This window comes from Simochromis diagramma, unplaced genomic scaffold (assembly GCF_900408965.1).
Source record: "Simochromis diagramma unplaced genomic scaffold, fSimDia1.1 OVJJ01000304.1, whole genome shotgun sequence".
In the NCBI taxonomy this organism is placed as follows: domain Eukaryota; kingdom Metazoa; phylum Chordata; class Actinopteri; order Cichliformes; family Cichlidae; genus Simochromis; species Simochromis diagramma.
In genome coordinates, this window is record NW_024387030.1 from 4,399,832 (window position 1) to 4,417,085 (window position 17,254).

General features: G+C 41.6%; 1 protein-coding gene across 1 annotated transcript; it reads right to left on the bottom strand.

Moving 5' to 3' along the window:
- Positions 1–18: 18 nt before the first annotated feature.
- Positions 19–16,856, bottom strand: znf106a (zinc finger protein 106a). Its single transcript, XM_040041496.1, has 22 exons — positions 16,737–16,856; positions 13,988–14,070; positions 13,646–13,707; positions 11,981–12,175; positions 9,077–10,957; positions 8,528–8,987; positions 8,358–8,427; positions 8,097–8,251; positions 7,687–7,747; positions 7,161–7,472; positions 5,978–6,767; positions 5,727–5,767; positions 5,064–5,209; positions 4,828–4,962; positions 4,620–4,736; positions 4,114–4,305; positions 3,848–3,910; positions 3,633–3,752; positions 3,444–3,515; positions 3,100–3,171; positions 2,839–2,985; positions 19–1,504 (listed from the first exon to the last, which is right to left on the bottom strand). The coding sequence occupies exons 2-22, from the start codon at positions 14,039–14,041 to the stop codon at positions 1,448–1,450; spliced, it is 5,202 nt and encodes a 1,733-aa protein (XP_039897430.1). The 5' UTR covers positions 14,042–14,070; positions 16,737–16,856; the 3' UTR covers positions 19–1,447.
- Between the last annotated feature and the right edge of the window lie 398 nt (positions 16,857–17,254).

A 17,254-nucleotide genomic window follows, 5' to 3' on the forward strand; every position in this document is an offset into this window, starting at 1 on the left:
AAAATACAGCATTTTTTCTGATGTTTCAAACATTTTTATTAACTTTCTCTTTCTTAAAAAACATCTCATAACTTTGATAACAACAGAAAAACTTGAAGAAACTCAGGAATGCCAGGTAAGAGGTGACGCGCACGCTTTTCTCGATCATAAATAACGAGCGAGAACGTCAGGTTAACTCGGCTAAGGGCAAATCCTCAAAAAAAAGAAGAAAAAGAAAGATAACGCAACCCGGAGAGCTGCAACCTTCAAACCAAGTCTGCCAAAGAGAACAACAGCTGGGCTTTTAACAGAAGATTTAGTCACCTGTTTTCAAGAGGTTGAGGTATGGCATGGGAGATGAATCCAAAATCTTCTCTTCGAAATCTTCCATCGAACACCTCCTCTAAACATCCGTTGTCTCCACACTTTATTAGACAACTGTGGAAAACAAATACAGCTCCGGTGCCTTCTGCTTGATTCTCCAAATACAAAATAAATCCACAAGAATGTGACATAAAAACAGCACCTCACACTCACGCAAACAAGGTGAAAACATGGAAAACAAGGTTCGCCGGACAGGGTTAAACACTCTGCCGACAACAACGAGGAAATAATCCACACAGATTAGCACACATACTTCACATCTTGGTTCTGTTTTCACAGCAAATGTCAATTCTCAAAGGACAAATCCTTCAACACAGTCCCTATTAACGCACTAATCACCTGACTGAGCAACAACAAATAAATAAATGTAATCCTAAACGACCCAACGAGATTGTAAGAATTTGAGTTTTTTTATTTTTAGAAAATAAAAACCAAACATTAAATACATCAATCTTCAATTAAATTCCCTCAAAACAAATAATCACACTGTTAAACGCAGCCTCAAAGACAACACCACGAATTTCCAAAAACTTTAAATCGCTCATTGTCATAAGTGGTAACTTTAATTTAAAAAAAAAAAAAAAAAACACACTACAGGTTGCTCAACGTGACACGCAACAACTGCACAACAACGATAAAAACATCTCTTAACCCATGCCATATTGTAGCCAACCAATCTGGAAGACGATAACTGCTTTTTGTTGGCGTTTCATCGGAAAAGCGTGGCAACTCCCTTAGATACCGGCTACGCTGAAGTTTCTTCAATAAACAAAAGTCACGTGTTTCTTTGTCTTTCTTTGGTCATTGACAAGAAGAAGCAATGGTCAGACTAAAAAAGGGGAAGGTGTGTTTTGTAGAAAGTTAAAAAAAAACATAACAGCACAACCAACCCTCCTTTTTTGTAACTGTATTATGGTTGGATTCCAACACCGAGCATAAAGGATGGACTTGTCAGACGCCACTCGCCAGGCTCGACGAGAGCGCTGCTAAGAGCGTGCCTCCCAATATGGGAGGGTAACATTAGGGTAAAGGTTACAAGAAAGGAGAGAAGTCTCAGGGAGAAAAGGCGTTCCCACCAGAAGCTTTAAGGCTCCACTTCAGTGTCCTCCTCAGCATGTTTCTGCATGTGCATCAGCATTCCCTGCAACACACAAAGTCACAGCCTCTAAATCAGCTACTAAAACTTGTATGTACTCAACCAAAGCATATGTAAGCGTTTATATAATAGGAGGTTATATTACGATGCATATTTACACAGCATCACTCATTAAATATGAAGTTCCTGCTATGTATTGCTTTAGAATCATTTATAGATTCTAACAGGACATGATTTGTTTTTACACTTTATTCGTGACAGTGGAAAGGTTGTTGTGGTCCTCTTATGGTCGCTCAGCTCCATATTTATTAAAATAGCACAAATTAGCTTTGCTGGATTTGCAGTTGAAAGTTTATATTATAGTGGGCCTTGGTGTTTCACCGTCTGACTGAAACAAGCTATTTTAAATCTATCTGTCTACTGATTGGCTGCTACTAGCAGACAGGAGTTTTCTCCTGTCTGACATGAGCATTTTAGAGCTTTTGGGCCATAAAGATGATCTGCATGTATGTCGAAATGAAGATTTGAAACTTGGGCTATGTTTAATATAAGTATCCTTATTGTATCAGTACACACAGTCAAGCAAAAAACACAAAGTACACTCTTACTGCTTCCACAGGAATTAAGAGGGTAAGCAGCAGCCAGGTGCTGCTAATCAAATGTACCCAATTAACTAATCATCTGTAAATAAATAAATAAAACCACCTCTAATAAAAGTTGATGCTTTGTGTGTCTGCTGGTCTGAAGCATTCAGGTGTTTTTGAATGAGTGGGTGCCCGAGCAAACACACCCCAAGGTCAGATCGTGCAATACTTACAGAAATTGGAAAAAACCCAAGAGCTACATTTCAGAGTCTACGGCCTTAGTTAGCATGTAATAGGTTAAAGTTCATGACAGTTGCTTGGAGGGACTGCCAGGAGAAAGCCTATTCTCTCTAAAAGAAAGGTTTTCAAATGTTTATCTGAACAAACCACAAGACGTCTTGAACAATGTTAACTTTGGACAGACCAGACCAAAGTGCAGATGTTTGCCCATAATGCATAGCACCACATTTGGTGAAAAACAAACACAACATATCAGCTGAAACACCGACTGTCAAACACGGTGGTGGAGCGGAGTCACAGGGCTGAGCATTAACTCTTCTGAGTTTTGCAACAATCCAGTCAAAGTCCAGACCTCAACCTCACTGAAATGCTGTGGTGGAGCCTTAAGAAAGCTGTGCATACCTCAATGAACTAAGCAACGTTATTAGGAAGAGCAGGGCAACAATAAGAAAAAAAAATATTAATGGCTCATTATGGAGAACAAATGACTTTGACTGCATCTGTCCAAAAAGAAAGAAAATGTTGGGTGTTGAGTTCTGTTGAATGTGTTTATACCTGCTTGGAGGTGTTGCGCGCAGAGAAAAACGCTTCACAGTTTTTCCAGCGGCACTTGAGCGTCTGAAAGTTGGCACTGGTGTGGTCGTTGATCAGGTGCTGCTGCAGATGCTCAATCAACCCAAAGACCAGTGAACAGCCATGCCACTGGAAACACAAAACGCCAATAACCAAACAAAATGAGAAGCTCAGAAGGAAAAGACGGGACTGGAACACAACTTATCCATAAATTTCTCAGCATTGCTCCATGACACGTCTTACCCAGCAGCGGTAGTTTTGCATTAGGTTCAGCTTCACTGCCTGCACGCTGCCATCATAGCAGCCCGTGTAGATCTGAAACACACAAAATTAGAGTTAGGATTTAGCCTTCTGAGATATAACACAGACAATTTTATGAAAAGAGATGTCTTGTAGAAAGCCAATCGCTCTCAATCATCACTTAGGACCCAGTAGAGGTGTGTGACAACATTAAAGCTTAGAAATTCCTCACATCAGCAATGAAACTTTGCAATTTGTTTTTCAAAAATATTCTGTATGAGAACCAAATAGATGAGTTATTAAGTCATAACTGGTGTCTAAACAACACTTGAAATAGCGCGTCTCACCATGTTCTTGTGGATAGCCATGCACATCACCATGTCCTTGTGTCCTCCGTAGACCTGCAGTTGGTCATGAGTCTGTGGAGAGAGCGTGCTTTCAGATTTTCTTGTGCAATGGCATGTCAATATTAAAGAAATAAAGAAATTCATGAGCAGTTTATGTTATTAAAAGACAGATGGTGTGACGATGCTAACCTGCAGGTCGTAGACACGGACCAGTTTGTCCAGGCAGGCGGTCACCATCACTTTCCCCAGGATGGCCACTACTGTAACAGCATGACTGTGGCCCTTATAAACCCGCACAAGCTCACCTGTCTGTGACAAAGTAAGAAAATAATCATTTCACATGGCTTCTTTTTCAAATGGTGAATAACTGAAATTAAAGACGCAAAACTGTAACAGCGACTCACATGGATGTTGTGTGCGTAGACACACTGATCACTGGATCCGCTGAATACCAGATCATTGACCACCTGGGAAAAAGCAGCAGAAGAGAAGACACACTCACAAAAGACACAAATTTGCATACAAACATAGATAATCTGTGTATTATATTTTTTAACAGTACAAAACATCAAGGTTTATAACATGCCATCCTGTCATTGTTGTCTTGAATATCATGAAATTTACTCCAGCAGTAATGCAGTTGCTCTGTTGAAGCTCAGATGTAATCTACCTTCATGCAGAGCACAGTTTTGGTGTGTCCCTCCAGAGTGCGCAGCAGCAGTCCGTTCTTGGCGTCTCTCACACTGATGGTGTTGTCGTAGGAGCCCACCAGCAGGATCCTCCTGGCTCCCTCCTGCGATGAGGCCAGACAGCTCACGGCCCGCGGCCCGTGGCACTCAAACACGTCCATCTGCTTGTTTGTCTAAACAAACAATTGCAAAATGAACATCGAGCGAAGCACACTTCACGATGATGATTCTTCTTTCTATCATTGCAGAAACAAGTAGCTGCAAAACCTTTTCATTTAAGGGCACACTTAAAGTCAGTAATATGTGCAAACTACTCGAGGTATGTGATTTAACACTGATGGGGCTGCATTTTCTGTCACATATAGGAGAATGTACAAGCACTGTGGCAGCATTTTTAGCTCAACACATTGGCCGTTTCCACATTATTTCTTAATTGCTTCCAATGCCATTATTTTAGAGACATTCCTGCTTGTGCTTAATTTTTCACCTTAAGGTTAAAGGTCATCACTGTGCCATTCGCCAGACCAGCATACAAAGTTTTCCAGCGGCTGTGGAGGCAGAGGACTCGATCAGACAGAGAGAACTGCTGCTCGAGTTCCCGTGTCTGTGGACAAGAGCGAAATACAGAGTGTCAATAATCCAATGTTGCTGTGACACTAACATATGGCAGTTTAAGTAAAAGGCCTGTGATTTACCCTGAGGCTGTAGCAGCGTATGATCTGGTCACTGGAACCAGAATAAAGGCGATGATGCAGGCTTGGAGCCGCTGAGACCAACAGGCAGCTCACTTTGGAGCTGTGACCCTCGAACGTACCAACGCATTTATGACTCTACGACAAAATTTAAGAAAAGCAAAGTTGCAACGTTGTTCCATAATAGATATTCAGGCACATCCTGGCAAATAGCAGCAGTTATTTCATTCACAACTCACCACCAAGTCAAAGGCTTTGACGGTTCGATCTCCTGAGCACGTGTACAACAGGCCGTTGTGGATGTGCATGGCGTTCACCGCCTCCTGGTGGCCCTCAAACAGCCCGTCAGTGGGCATCTCATCTTCACCATGGTCAGATGATGCATCTGGAAAATACAAACATGAAGGAAAATTTTTAAAAATCAAACACACAGTGAGGAAACTGACATAAATGATCTTACAGCAGGTACATCCACTCATAAGGGGCCTGTCCAGATCATTTTAACATTTCTAATTCAAAAGATGGATCCAATTATGTGGTTCTTTACAGAAAAAAAAAGTTTACAAAGCATCGTATTTGTGTATGTGTGTCTTCTAGTAGTTATCTCTGCATACTCATGCATGTCCTCAGATAACACCTCTATGAATACTTTGCCCATAAAAAGTAAATTGGGCACACTGGAATCTATTTTTATTTGGTGAGTGTGATATTCATAACATAGAAATATTACTACTTACTACTATTACTACTACTGTTTGTACGTTTATGTGTATTTAAGGCTATCTCACTCCTAACATAACTATTTCTGTCACTTATAATGTGAACAATACAAGTACAAACTGTGTTTGGTTAAGTATGACCCGACTTTAATCATAGCGACTGCTCTCCAGAGATGAACGTACCTGATGAATTCTTGGGCAAAGTGATGGCAAATGGCATGTCACTGTTGAGAGAAAAGTTAGAGTTTAATCTAAAAGTTTGTTCTTATGAAATCTGACCTTTCTGAAACCCCGTTGTGCATCTTATAATTTAGGAAAAAAGTGTATTTTGCAATTAGCTTTTTTTAAATCCCACTTAAGTCTTTAAGTCTGTAGAAACAAGTATTTTTGCTCATATGAGTTCACACTGAGCTGAAATTGCGACAGCGACTCACCTCTCAGATGATTTACACAAATCCATGTCACTGGTGGAGGAGACCTCGTTGCAGGCCAGGCTCCGTGGCTCAGGACTGGAGGAGTCTGCGATTGGGGCTGGAGGGGGGATTTGAACTTGAACATTCACTTGGGGCTGCTGTCCGGCAACAGTGACCTCCATGCTTTCCTCTGAATCCAAGTTCACCATAATATCAGCGGTGGCCTCATGAGGAAGCTCTGCTGGGGACTTCTGCTCTGCCTTCTCTAATTTGGCACTTGGAAACAGCATCTTGAGTGGCTTCTTATCACCCTCTATGTTCATGTCACCCTCTCTGTCTTCTGTAGGGAGACTGGACGTACTGACCTGAGAGCCTCCGCTAGGTCTCCTACGCGTTCGGGGGCATCTCGGCCGTGAGGCCTCTTCATCCATCTCAGTGTCACTGCTTTCAAACTGCTCTGTCCCCTGAGCCTTCTTCAATGCCTTCCTCTTCTTCAGCTTCCTCACGCGCTTTCCAGTCCTCAGCTCTGATGGAGAGGCAGGGATATTAAGGATTGAGGGGGCTAAAGGGGATTTAAAGGATGGGATGTCTGCAGAGTCATTAACCTCACAGTCTCTAATGGGTAATAGAGGCTTAAGGGGGCTTTTTGTGTCAGCTAAAGAGGTGAGACTGTTCCTTGCTGTCTGTATGGCTTTTTCCGTTGTCTCAATAAGTGTTAGCGACTTCTCCTTGGAGTCTGCAGGCTCTCTAAAGTTTGACGGGTACAGCTCAGGGTGTCTTTCAGGAGAAGCCTGGAAGTTGACGGCGAAATCTGCAACAAGCAGCACAAATAACCCAAAATTGTCTGTTACTTTATTTAGTAAAATCTCCTACGTAACAATATCCTTTTATTCAAGTAATACAAATAACACATGATGGACTCTTCCAAACAGTATGTGTAAAAACTTGTAAAGATTAGACTCACATGTAGTATTTCTCATGATAAACACACTGTGTCCAGAATGCTTATAAAATATTTGCAAAGCTGATTTTTGTATTGTGTTTAGTTTAGTGACATAAAAACCTTTTAACGCTTTTTACTTTTTGTTGGTCTTTTAGACATCTAGGTGAGCTCATTGATCAGTGAGAGAGATCACTGATCACAGTGATCAATGAGATGTAAGATCTGGGATGCTGTTTTATGGTCTGGGAAAAGCAATGTTACCTGGTGAGGAGGCTCTGGCAGGAGTGACCGGCAGCTCCGGGGTGGTGCTGTGAGCACAGTTGGTCAAAGCGTCCGCAAGGTCCGGCTCTGAGCTGATATGAACAGGGGACAGGGGCTCCTGCTTGATAGCTACAGACATCAAGGGAAGGCTGGAGGAGGGGGGAGAGCCACACTCTGCAGCACGATTGGGACTGTGGACAGCAGTTTCCACAAGAGAGGAAAGTGTGACAGAGGAGGGTACGTGTGCCTCAGTTTCAAATGTATCCATCTTTTCTTCTTTCAGTTTGATCTGAGGTGCTTCCTCCATCGTACCTGTATAAAAAAAAATCCATGATTAAAAAGCTTATTCCACCAATCATAGCTTCTTCTGTAAACTATATTTGTTCCATTACTGCTACAAATATAATAAACTTATTTTTAACTATAGTAGAATATGAACTGGCTTTTAATTGAATCTAGTGTGTAGTAATTTGTAGTAATAGACATTTGGTACAAGTGACCAAATGTATTTTGCACATGTTTTTACCTTGCATCCCTTTTAGTAACTCAATGCGCTTGTTTCTTAATGTGCTCATCTCTACAGTCATCTGTGAAAGACAAAGCCATACAAAACAATGGTTAGGCAGAGAATATGTTATCTTCAAAGACAAACTGCATAGAAAGTATAAATCCTAACGTTAATCCCTAACTTTTAGAAGTAAATTAAATTCACATGGAACGCAAGACCATCGTTTAAATAGTGAGACTTGTGGTTATATATTAATGTGAAGTAGCTGGCAAGACAACAAAATGCTTGCCAACACATAAACTCTCTGTGAGTCCTTAGGTGTAGGCCCTTTTTGTTACAATGTGTTGGCATTAGACACTAAACACCTAAAAGCATGTAACTGTGCGGAGAGAGAGTTTTTGAATAATAGAGTTCAGCTGTGTGCAGACCTGCTGTTTAACCACCATGAGACGCTGCACTTCCATGTAGGCGGCCTCCAGCGCAGCCCGGGCCTGGATCAGGCTGGTGTCCACAGTCTGCAGGGAGCGACTGAGCTCGTCCTCCCGCAGAGACACCGCCAACAGCTGGTCAATGTGCGAACGTTCTGCAGCAAGCCCAAAACACAGATGTGAAACACAAGCAGCTAACCCATGACAGGAAAATGAATTATAACCCCAGAGATTCTTGGGTTTTTTTTTTAGCCTACTAACCTCTTTTCGATTTGACCTTCTGTCTTTTGCTATTATGTTCTATGCATGAAGACTCTGTACTCAGAGCGTCCTACAGAGAAGAAAGAAAGCAGTCACGATGACATATTCTGCTTGTTCTTTCAAAAAACAAATACACAAATAAAAATGAGAACACTGTTTCCTAAGCTCACCCCGGCTGCTCTCCGCCTCTTTGCTGTTCCCAGACCATCGCACTGCTCCGTCCCTGAACTGCTGTCCCCGAGCACTGAGTCAGACCGCTGGAGGGCTGATGTTAGGTTGTCTGTCTGGTTCTGAGCTTTGGCCTCGAGATGAACGAGCATCTGTCCAACCTCTGGCTGAGACTGACAGTCTTGATTTCCTAGAGAAGACTTGCGATTTGGATTAACTGTAGATCCCTGCTGCTCTGAGTTGAAGCTTTCTCTCTGTGAGGTTTCCTTTGATATATGGGATGTAAAGAGGTTGTGTGTGGACACAGGAGCGAGGCTACTCTCTGATAAGGAGCGTTTTCGTGAGGGGCCCTGGTAAGAGACGTCCATCAACGACTCCCACTGGAAACCCTCCAGCAGCGGTATGTCACCCTCCTCTTGGCTCTGGTACTCCTGCTCATATGAAACCATCTCAATGCCAAACCTGAAAGACAGAACATAAACTTGTATTAACTGAAATCAAATCGAAATCAAAATGTATTTAAAAATTTAAAGATGAGATTCTAATTTCACCTTGGCATGCCTTTTCCTTTGTCTTGTTTCTTCCTGACCTCGTGATACACCTGTTCCCAGTTAACATTGCGCCGAGACCCAGAGGAGCTGATGAGCTGCCGCACAGTTGGCTTGAGCCCTGAATCCTTTTCGGTGTCGCTTCTCCGCGACTCGTTCACATTACGCACCCGTCTGGCAATGTTCAGGTTGGGCTCGTGGCCGACTGTTTTGCTCTTGGAGCTGATATGTTTGGTGAGGTCACGTTTTAAAACTGGAGGCAGGTCAAGTTTGGACAGACTTGATGCATGAGTCTGTGCGTCACCACTTCTGGAGGTGTCGCTCTCTGAGCTCTGCCCTGCCTCACTGACTTGCATGGCCTCATCTGCAACAACTGAGCAGCTTTGCTTTTCCACTTTCTTATTGTTCTCCTCGTATTCCCTGCCTGATTCTGCCAGCTTGGAGGTCTCCACAGTAGAGGTGCTAACTTGCAGTGACTGGAGAAACTGACTGCTGTCTGAAGATGTCAAAGCAAGCTTTTCTGATCCAACTGGATCAGGTAACACTGATTTTACTGCATTCTGCCTGCAGCTCATCTCTTTGTTCACTCCAGTCTGACTCTGTACCTGATTCGTTTGCGGCTCCTCGACACTGTGCTGTGTCATTTCCACTTTTACGTTATTACCAAATGTATTTAAAGAGCCCTTCTTTTCTAACACAATTTGTTTGGCATGCTTAACTGATTCTGGGAGCTTCTGTTGCCGTGATTGAAAGGACCCAGTCAGTGGAGCCTTGACTTCACTCTGGATTCCAGTTGGTTTTGATTGCACTTGAGCCTGACTGGGGATCTTGCTGAGATGAGCCACACTGCTGATTCCAGGAGCTGAGGACATTTTCCGATCTAGCAATGACTTATTTGCATTCTGATTGTACCAATTAGACGCTGAATTCTGGTGGCCATCTCTCTGTGAACTGCTGCTTCTACTGCTACTGCTGCTCCCATCTCTAGGTTTGACTGCAGGGTTTGTTTTGTGCCTCCCTTTTTCTTCCAGTCTACTTAAAGGCAAAAGACTTGATTCCTTTTCAGATTGTGACTGGCTGTTAAAACCAGTGGCTTCCAGTGCTTTGTTTTGAGGTTTGGGGGCTCTTGGGTATTCCTCAGATGATTTTGGACCGGTATCTTTATGTGGCACAGACTCTAAACCCTTCACAGGATAGGGTGACCAGCGACAGGATTTGTCAATCTTCGGATTGCTGCCCAAAGTCTTAGAGCTTTTACTGCTATTAATATCAGATTCTGCTGGTTGGCCATCCCCCTTCTGTAGCCCAGCACTGGCCTGACCTGGTTGGTCATTACCTGTATTCTGAAACTGATTCACAGCCTGGGCCAAAGAGACAGGGGGAGGTGGATACATACGAGGAGCCTCCAAAAAGCTCATGTGCCGGTTCTTTTGAGTGTACTGGGAAATATTGTTTTGCCCATAGAGCCCATTTCTACTGCCTCCGTTGCTGAGCCACGGAAATCGATTTTCATTTTTGCCAGGAAATGCACAATGACCCCACGTCTTGTTGCTTCGAGCTTCCTGACTATCTGAGCTTTTACCAGCAAACTCTCCAGATGCCCACCTCTCTAAGTTGGGGGGCTCCTGAGCATGCCAGGTGGCGCTCTTCCCCTGTTTCCTCTGGTTCCAGGGTTGTATCTCCCCTGCTCTGGAGTCATACTGGTTGCTTTTGTACCAAGTCCTGTGGTGACTAGACCCACCGAATCCCTGTCCCGGCTGCTGCCAGCCACGCTGCAAGGAGTAACGCTCTTTAGCTTCCTTTAACCTCTGCTGAAACGCCTCCTTTCTCCTTTTATCCTCTTCCTCTTTTGCTAGCTTTGCAGCAGCAGCTTCCTTCTCTTTTCTGGAAATAACAGTAATATAAATGAAATACAAGCAAATATTTACAGCTGCCCCTACATCCAACTTGCAACATTCAAAACAAAAAGTAATAATATATGAGGCATTAACACAAAATGAGAGAAAGAACTAAACTTAGAAATACGTGAGGAGGATTGCCACTCTGTGTGGGTGATACAATACACACTGTCAAGCTTAAAGAAGAAGAGTGAATTTGGATGGAAAATTTCGATTGTTTTAACTTTTTTTTTTATTAGACTTCACATCAAAAGCAAATAATCCCACCTACAGGTTTGCCATAATAATTTCAAAAGTTTGTTTGACACTAAAAGTCATTATTAGAGCAATTCATTTGCTTTAAATTAAAAACGCATTAATAAAATTATGATTTTATTAATGCATTTTTCAGATTCATGATTTCAGATTTCAGATTGAATTACATGCACCAACCAGCAGAGGGAAAATGTCTGGTATGTGACAAATTGACAGCGTTTTCCTTCACATATCTTCATATGGATCAGCAATCACACATTATTATAAGGTATTTTGGGGGATTATACCAAATATGCATAGAAAAGACTCATTTGAAGAAATAGTCTAATAGTGCAATTAGTGTGACATTTTAGTTTTGGCTTAAAAAAACATGAATTTTAGAAATTAAAGTACAAAACAAAGGGCTGAAGTGAAGGTTTTTGTGTTTTACTCTTTAATAAAAGCATCAAACTGCTTGTGTCTGAACCCTGTATGTGCAGTCATGCTTTTTTTATAGCCTTCAGTCCTGACATACGACTCCAGCTGCAGCATAATGTGAAGCTGTGGCTAAAAGAGGCCTCTGAGCACCACTGAGCAAAATGTGACTATACATGGTGTATATACACACACACATACACAAGCTTGTAAGGTATCACTACTATTTAAATCATAAAAGCTTCATAAAAGTCACGTGTGACTGTCCCGGAGACTTTTGATTTAAAATCCTAGACAACATTTTGTGTTTAAACCAAACGAGTAGCTATTTTTCTTTTACCTGATCTTCTCTTTTCTCTTTTCAATCAAGTCCACCAATTCCTGATCGAAGTAGTCTTCTTCATGGTCGAGCCCAGGAGGCTTCTGGTCAGCAGCCTCCACATTCTGCTTGTGCATGGGGCTGGAAATGTGGCTGGCATAATCAGTCAGACTCACCACCTTCACCTTACAGACTCTGCACTCATGCCCGCAGTCCCTGGGGAGGGAAGGAGAGAGTGGACGTTCAATCGTTCCTTCGGGCATTGCGCTAAACTTGTCTGGTTCGGTTTTCCTGCCTGCAGAGCTCGCAAATATATATTCTGGCTCTACTTTCTGTTACTTTAAAGTCTTCATAAAATCAGGAAAGGAGAATACTCTACAATCCTTAAAAATATTACTTGTCCAAATTCTCTATCCGTTACAGATCAGGAGGTCGCTAACTTAGAATTTTATCTCATAAAAAATAATCGTTATCATCCTGATCGTGTTCTCCTTTCTTCAGCAGGCCATGGGTGGCAGGGTGAGGGCAGGAAGAGGAGCAGCAAGGCTGGACTCAGGCAGCATGCTAATCTAGCTGTCCCGCTTATGTCCAGCCAAGCAGTGCAGCACTGGGACGCGTGGAGGGGAGAGTAGCCCGGCGTCTGCAGCCTAGTGCGCCCTCATGATGGTGTCCGCTGCGCTCTGAGACTCTACAGAAGGCGATGTCTGTATATGACCTCACTCTGTGTTCCACGAGCCAGGACCCAGCCCCCTCTCAGGCCAGCATGTGTTATTAGCACAGGCCTGTGGATTGTACCGACCAATCCAATGCACAGCCTGTGTAACTGGAGCTGTGTGCAGCTGCTTCTAGCCTCCACTTCAAAACCTCTCCCAAGTATGCCATCCTGTGATTCTGATAGGGGCAGTGACTTTGCTGGCTCCTTCTCAACTTCTTTTTCAAATCTGTGTCATGGCATGCTGCCTTTTTGTGACCTCTCGTGCAGCTGGCACACAACTAATCAATATTTTTTCAAGTATTATTCGTCAGCTGCAGTTGTGCAGAAACAGTGCTGAAAATGCAATCTGCGGGTTAGCTTAACCTCACAAACTGTAATGAGCTGGAGCTAAATTTAAGTTTATTGTTGCCGTCATATTCCTACATAAGAGCTTTTCAAATAAATCTTCACACATTCTTTTCTTTAAAAAATACTAATATTCAGCTTTAGGTGATGAACACAATAAGATTTCATCTTTGCACATCAACAGCATGAAATTCCAGTAACTGAAACAGAGTTAGCTCCTCTAGAGATTCTTCCATCTCAGCGACAGAGCCACATGCTTTTAGTAATCTACATGCGAGTCACAAGATAGCCAGTTGCCTTCTAACGGTCATGCCTGTTGTTCCGGAGAGATTGTGTCTAAATATATGTGGTACAGTTGAGACAGCTGCCCCTATATCCACTTGCTCGATTACTGTGTACACGTGCCCGTGTGCACACGTGCCTCATGACCTAAATAATCTGGGCAAAAGTCTTGTGAAGCCAGTATTTTTGTGAAGCCAGTATTAAACAGGACGCAGTAACCTGAACCTTTTCAGTATTGCATGAAAGTCACGAGTCATGTAATGAAATCAAACACCTTTTTGTGTTACGTACGTTTCAATTTATCTTTAAATAAATGTAACAAAATAAAGAAAGAAAAAACTCACCGGCCTTTAAGGTTCTCCAGCTCACGGTGGTGGAGCATGCTTCTCGTGTGCTCATCCATCTCCTGCAGGTACATATTCATAATAAAACATTTTTTAAGGCGAGGTACAGAGAAACACATCAAAACACGTAGTTTTAGTTTAGTCAGGCAGTAAAAAGCCCCTCATATCTCATAGGTGGTTAAAAATAGGTATAATAAACCTAACTACAAGTATCTTTAATCAGAACCTTGCACACCTGAGAGTGTAGATACATGCCACGGTGATCAAATACTTATTATTATTTACTTTGTTTTTAAAGTGTCGACATATTTATAGTGTAAATCAAATTTCTGGGTCAGTTACCTGCTTGGAGACATAGACGGTTTCACAGAGGATGCACTTTCTGTCTCTCGTCATTTCGAACGCAGATGAATCTCAGCCCATTACTGCCGAAAGAGAGAGTGTTGTTTAACTTATGTGACGCCTTCCTGGGTGGATGTACCTGAGTTTTATTTCACAAGAACAAATAATTATGGGCTGTAACAGTGTCCATACTGTATGAAGAAAAGTGACACGTCAACCAACAAAATGAAAGGAACTCAAAGCTTTTTTTTTCTTTGAGCAACCACACCTAACTATTCAACAACATGCTTTGGTACCACAGCCCAAATACCAACAAAGTTCAACCTGATCACTAGTCTAATTCCAGTCTGCTGATAGAGCAGCTCTATGGCCAGAAGGCAGAGCGATGTCTGGACGTGTTCAACACTCACAAACAGGGGGAGGAATAAACACCGGCTACAAGTCAACTGCTGGTGAAGGTCTACACCAACACTGCCTGTTTTTAAGAAGGTGACCACATGAAGGATTTTACTTTATCCCCAAAATACTGCTGGTTTATGAATTTGGGGATCCAAAAAATATTCAGATAAAGAGAGAAAATTTGCAGTAGCTCTATTAATGTTTAAATACAACGACAAAATACTAGTATGGAAAAACAAACTACCACCTTGGAAACTGGAAAAACTGGCAGTCAAGCCTTTCGACAAACAATGAAAAGTTGAATATTTGAGTGACGAGTGGATAAAGACAAAAACAGTAGAGCAAACCTTGTCTCACACTCACACACACACGGTACAATTCAATTAAAAAGCATTTGGCCCACTTCCTGACTTTCTATTTTTTATTTTTGCATATTTTTCACACTTACATGTTCAGGTCCTGAAGCAGCAAAGCAGCCCCAGACCATCACACTAACACCACCATGCTGGCTTGCTCCCAAGATGTTCATTTTATGAAGTATTGTGGTAGTTTTACATTAGATGTAGCGGGACCCAAACCTTCCAAACAGTTCAACTTTTATTTTATCAGTCCACAGAGTATTTTCCCAAAAGTCTTAGGGATCATCAGGATGATTTTCTATAAGCAAATGTAAGATGAGCCTTTGTGGTGTTTTAGATCAGCGGTGGATCTCTTCCATGTAAGCCATTTTGACCAGTTTCTATCTTATTGTTAAATCATGATCCCACACCTTAACTGAGGCGAGTGAGGCCTGCAGTTCTTTAAATGTTGTTCTTGGTTCTTTTGTCACCTCCTGGATGGTGGTCGATGAGCTCTTGGAATAATTTTGGAAAGCCAACTGCCCCTGTGAAGGTTCACCCCTATTCCAGATTTCTAATGGTTCTCACAGTGGTTCACTGGAGCCCCAATTGCAGAGAAATGGCTTTGTAATCCTTTCCAGTCAGATGCCAGTGAATTTGACTTTGTTTCTTTAGATCATGGCATCATATATTCCTTTTTGAGATTTTTTTTTTAGCCTACCCCACTTTATCAGAGAAATTCTATTTAAATTACCTCTTGATTCAACAGGTTTATGAAACTAAACTCAGCTTTCTGAAAAATGTGATTAATCATAGTTAATTCATGATTCGGAGTGGGTTATTTTTTCCACACTAAACCAACTGGGTTTGGACAGCTTTTTCCCCTTAATAAATGAAACCATCATTTAAAAATCACATTTTGTATTTACTTGAGTTATCTTTGTATAATATTATAATTTGTTTGATGATCAGGAAGTATTATGCGATCTCACTTTCTTCGCTTTTACAGCACAATTTCCATTAACACAACTTTCCAACTTTTACCATACAGAAGAAGTGATCAGGTGAAATAGTTACAGTAAGTAAGTAAAATAGTGACAGTAAGAATGGATAGTCTTGTTTTAGAAGTGCCTTAAAATACCTTTGAAGGGCTATCTTTTAACACATTTATAAAACGCATGAGTGAGCTGCTAATTTTCTAAAGAGCAGCCAGGAGGACAATGTTAGATATCCCGTGAACTTCTGCACAGTTATGTTAGCAGATCAGGCAGCTGTGCTACAATGCTTGAAAACAGGCAGGGGGCAGTTAAAGAAGTTCCATGTCAAGTCAGTTTGTTTACATGCCACAGTTAGGATCTCATCTAATTTAGAAACCACAGAGAACATCTTCTACTGACGTTTCCCCAAGCTCATCACAACAAGGTACTTTATCATCAAAGCTGTGCCAAAATAAATACTTAAAATTCAAATGCACATATGACCAAAGTACTTGGAAATTTTAGTTAGCATGCTAACTTTGTGCAAAAGTTTACCACCAGTCGCATGACATTTTATTATGATGTTATCAAACACACTAAGGTAATAAAAACTTTATAGTAAATGTCAAGCGACAGCTTTATTGCTGTTTTAAACTAGCTTATGGTTAAATAAAGTCCTGGGTCCTTGATTGTTGTTAGCCTAGCTGTTTCTAGTTGTACAGTTAGCTGGTAAGTATGCAAAAAAGCAAAAATAACGTGACTCAAAAACTAGCTTAAATACGAGCTGACCATCCCACTACCAAAGTAATAAAAAATGTTATTACGAATTATGATTATTATTATTCAGCAGAATTTACTTGAACTGTTATTGAAAGCTAAGCTAGTAAGTTAGCGAGCTAGCAACAGCATGATAGCTGCCACATGAACATGCCAGTAATGTCCTTAACTTATTAGCAATTAAAAGGTGATGAGGGAGCCCGACTACAACCGAATGGTTTTACACACTGTAGACACTTAGATGTGACTGATTGCTACCTTCACAACATCCAGATGTGTGTAGGACTACTGCATTTTCTCATCCATCGCTGAAGCTAATAACAACATCCGCCTCCTCGCCGCGCCCCCAAACGGAGCAGCAACCCAAGATGCGTTCAGGACCATTTCGGATTCAGGAAATCAGGACGTCACACAGAGACCGAGCAAAAAACAAAAATGTCTAATAGAAAAAAATAACTGTAATGGCACTTTACAAATAAATAAATAAATAAAAATTTTAAAAAAAAATTAAATTGCCAGTGCTTTATGCCCATTCCAGCTCCATAATTTTTAAACAACTTTCTGAACAACTCACTGTCATTTAGTATTTAGTCCTTCCCAGGTCTTAGTATTAAATCCCAGATGAACAACTGCACATGATACAGTACACTGTGGTACTGTTTATTTAACAAAAAAGTAAATGAAAATAAAGTGTGTGTAAAACTGAGTCCACCCCACTGTAGAAGCACATATATCAGCAGTAACTTGAAGCTTCTGTTTTCCATCCATCTATTTTT

What these genes read in the sequence shown, in the direction of transcription:
- znf106a (XM_040041496.1), bottom strand. Translation starts at nt 14,041, where the DNA reads ATGACGAGAGACAGAAAGTGCATCCTCTGTGAAACCGTCTATGTCTCC. An exon ending in TTGTGTAAATCATCTGAGAG is followed by an intron (nt 5,768 to 5,977) that starts GTGAGTCGCTGT and finishes TTCTCTCAACAG; the next exon opens with TGACATGCCATTTGCCATCA. An exon ending in AAACTGTGCTCTGCATGAAG is followed by an intron (nt 3,911 to 4,113) that starts GTAGATTACATC and finishes GCTTTTTCCCAG; the next exon opens with GTGGTCAATGATCTGGTATT.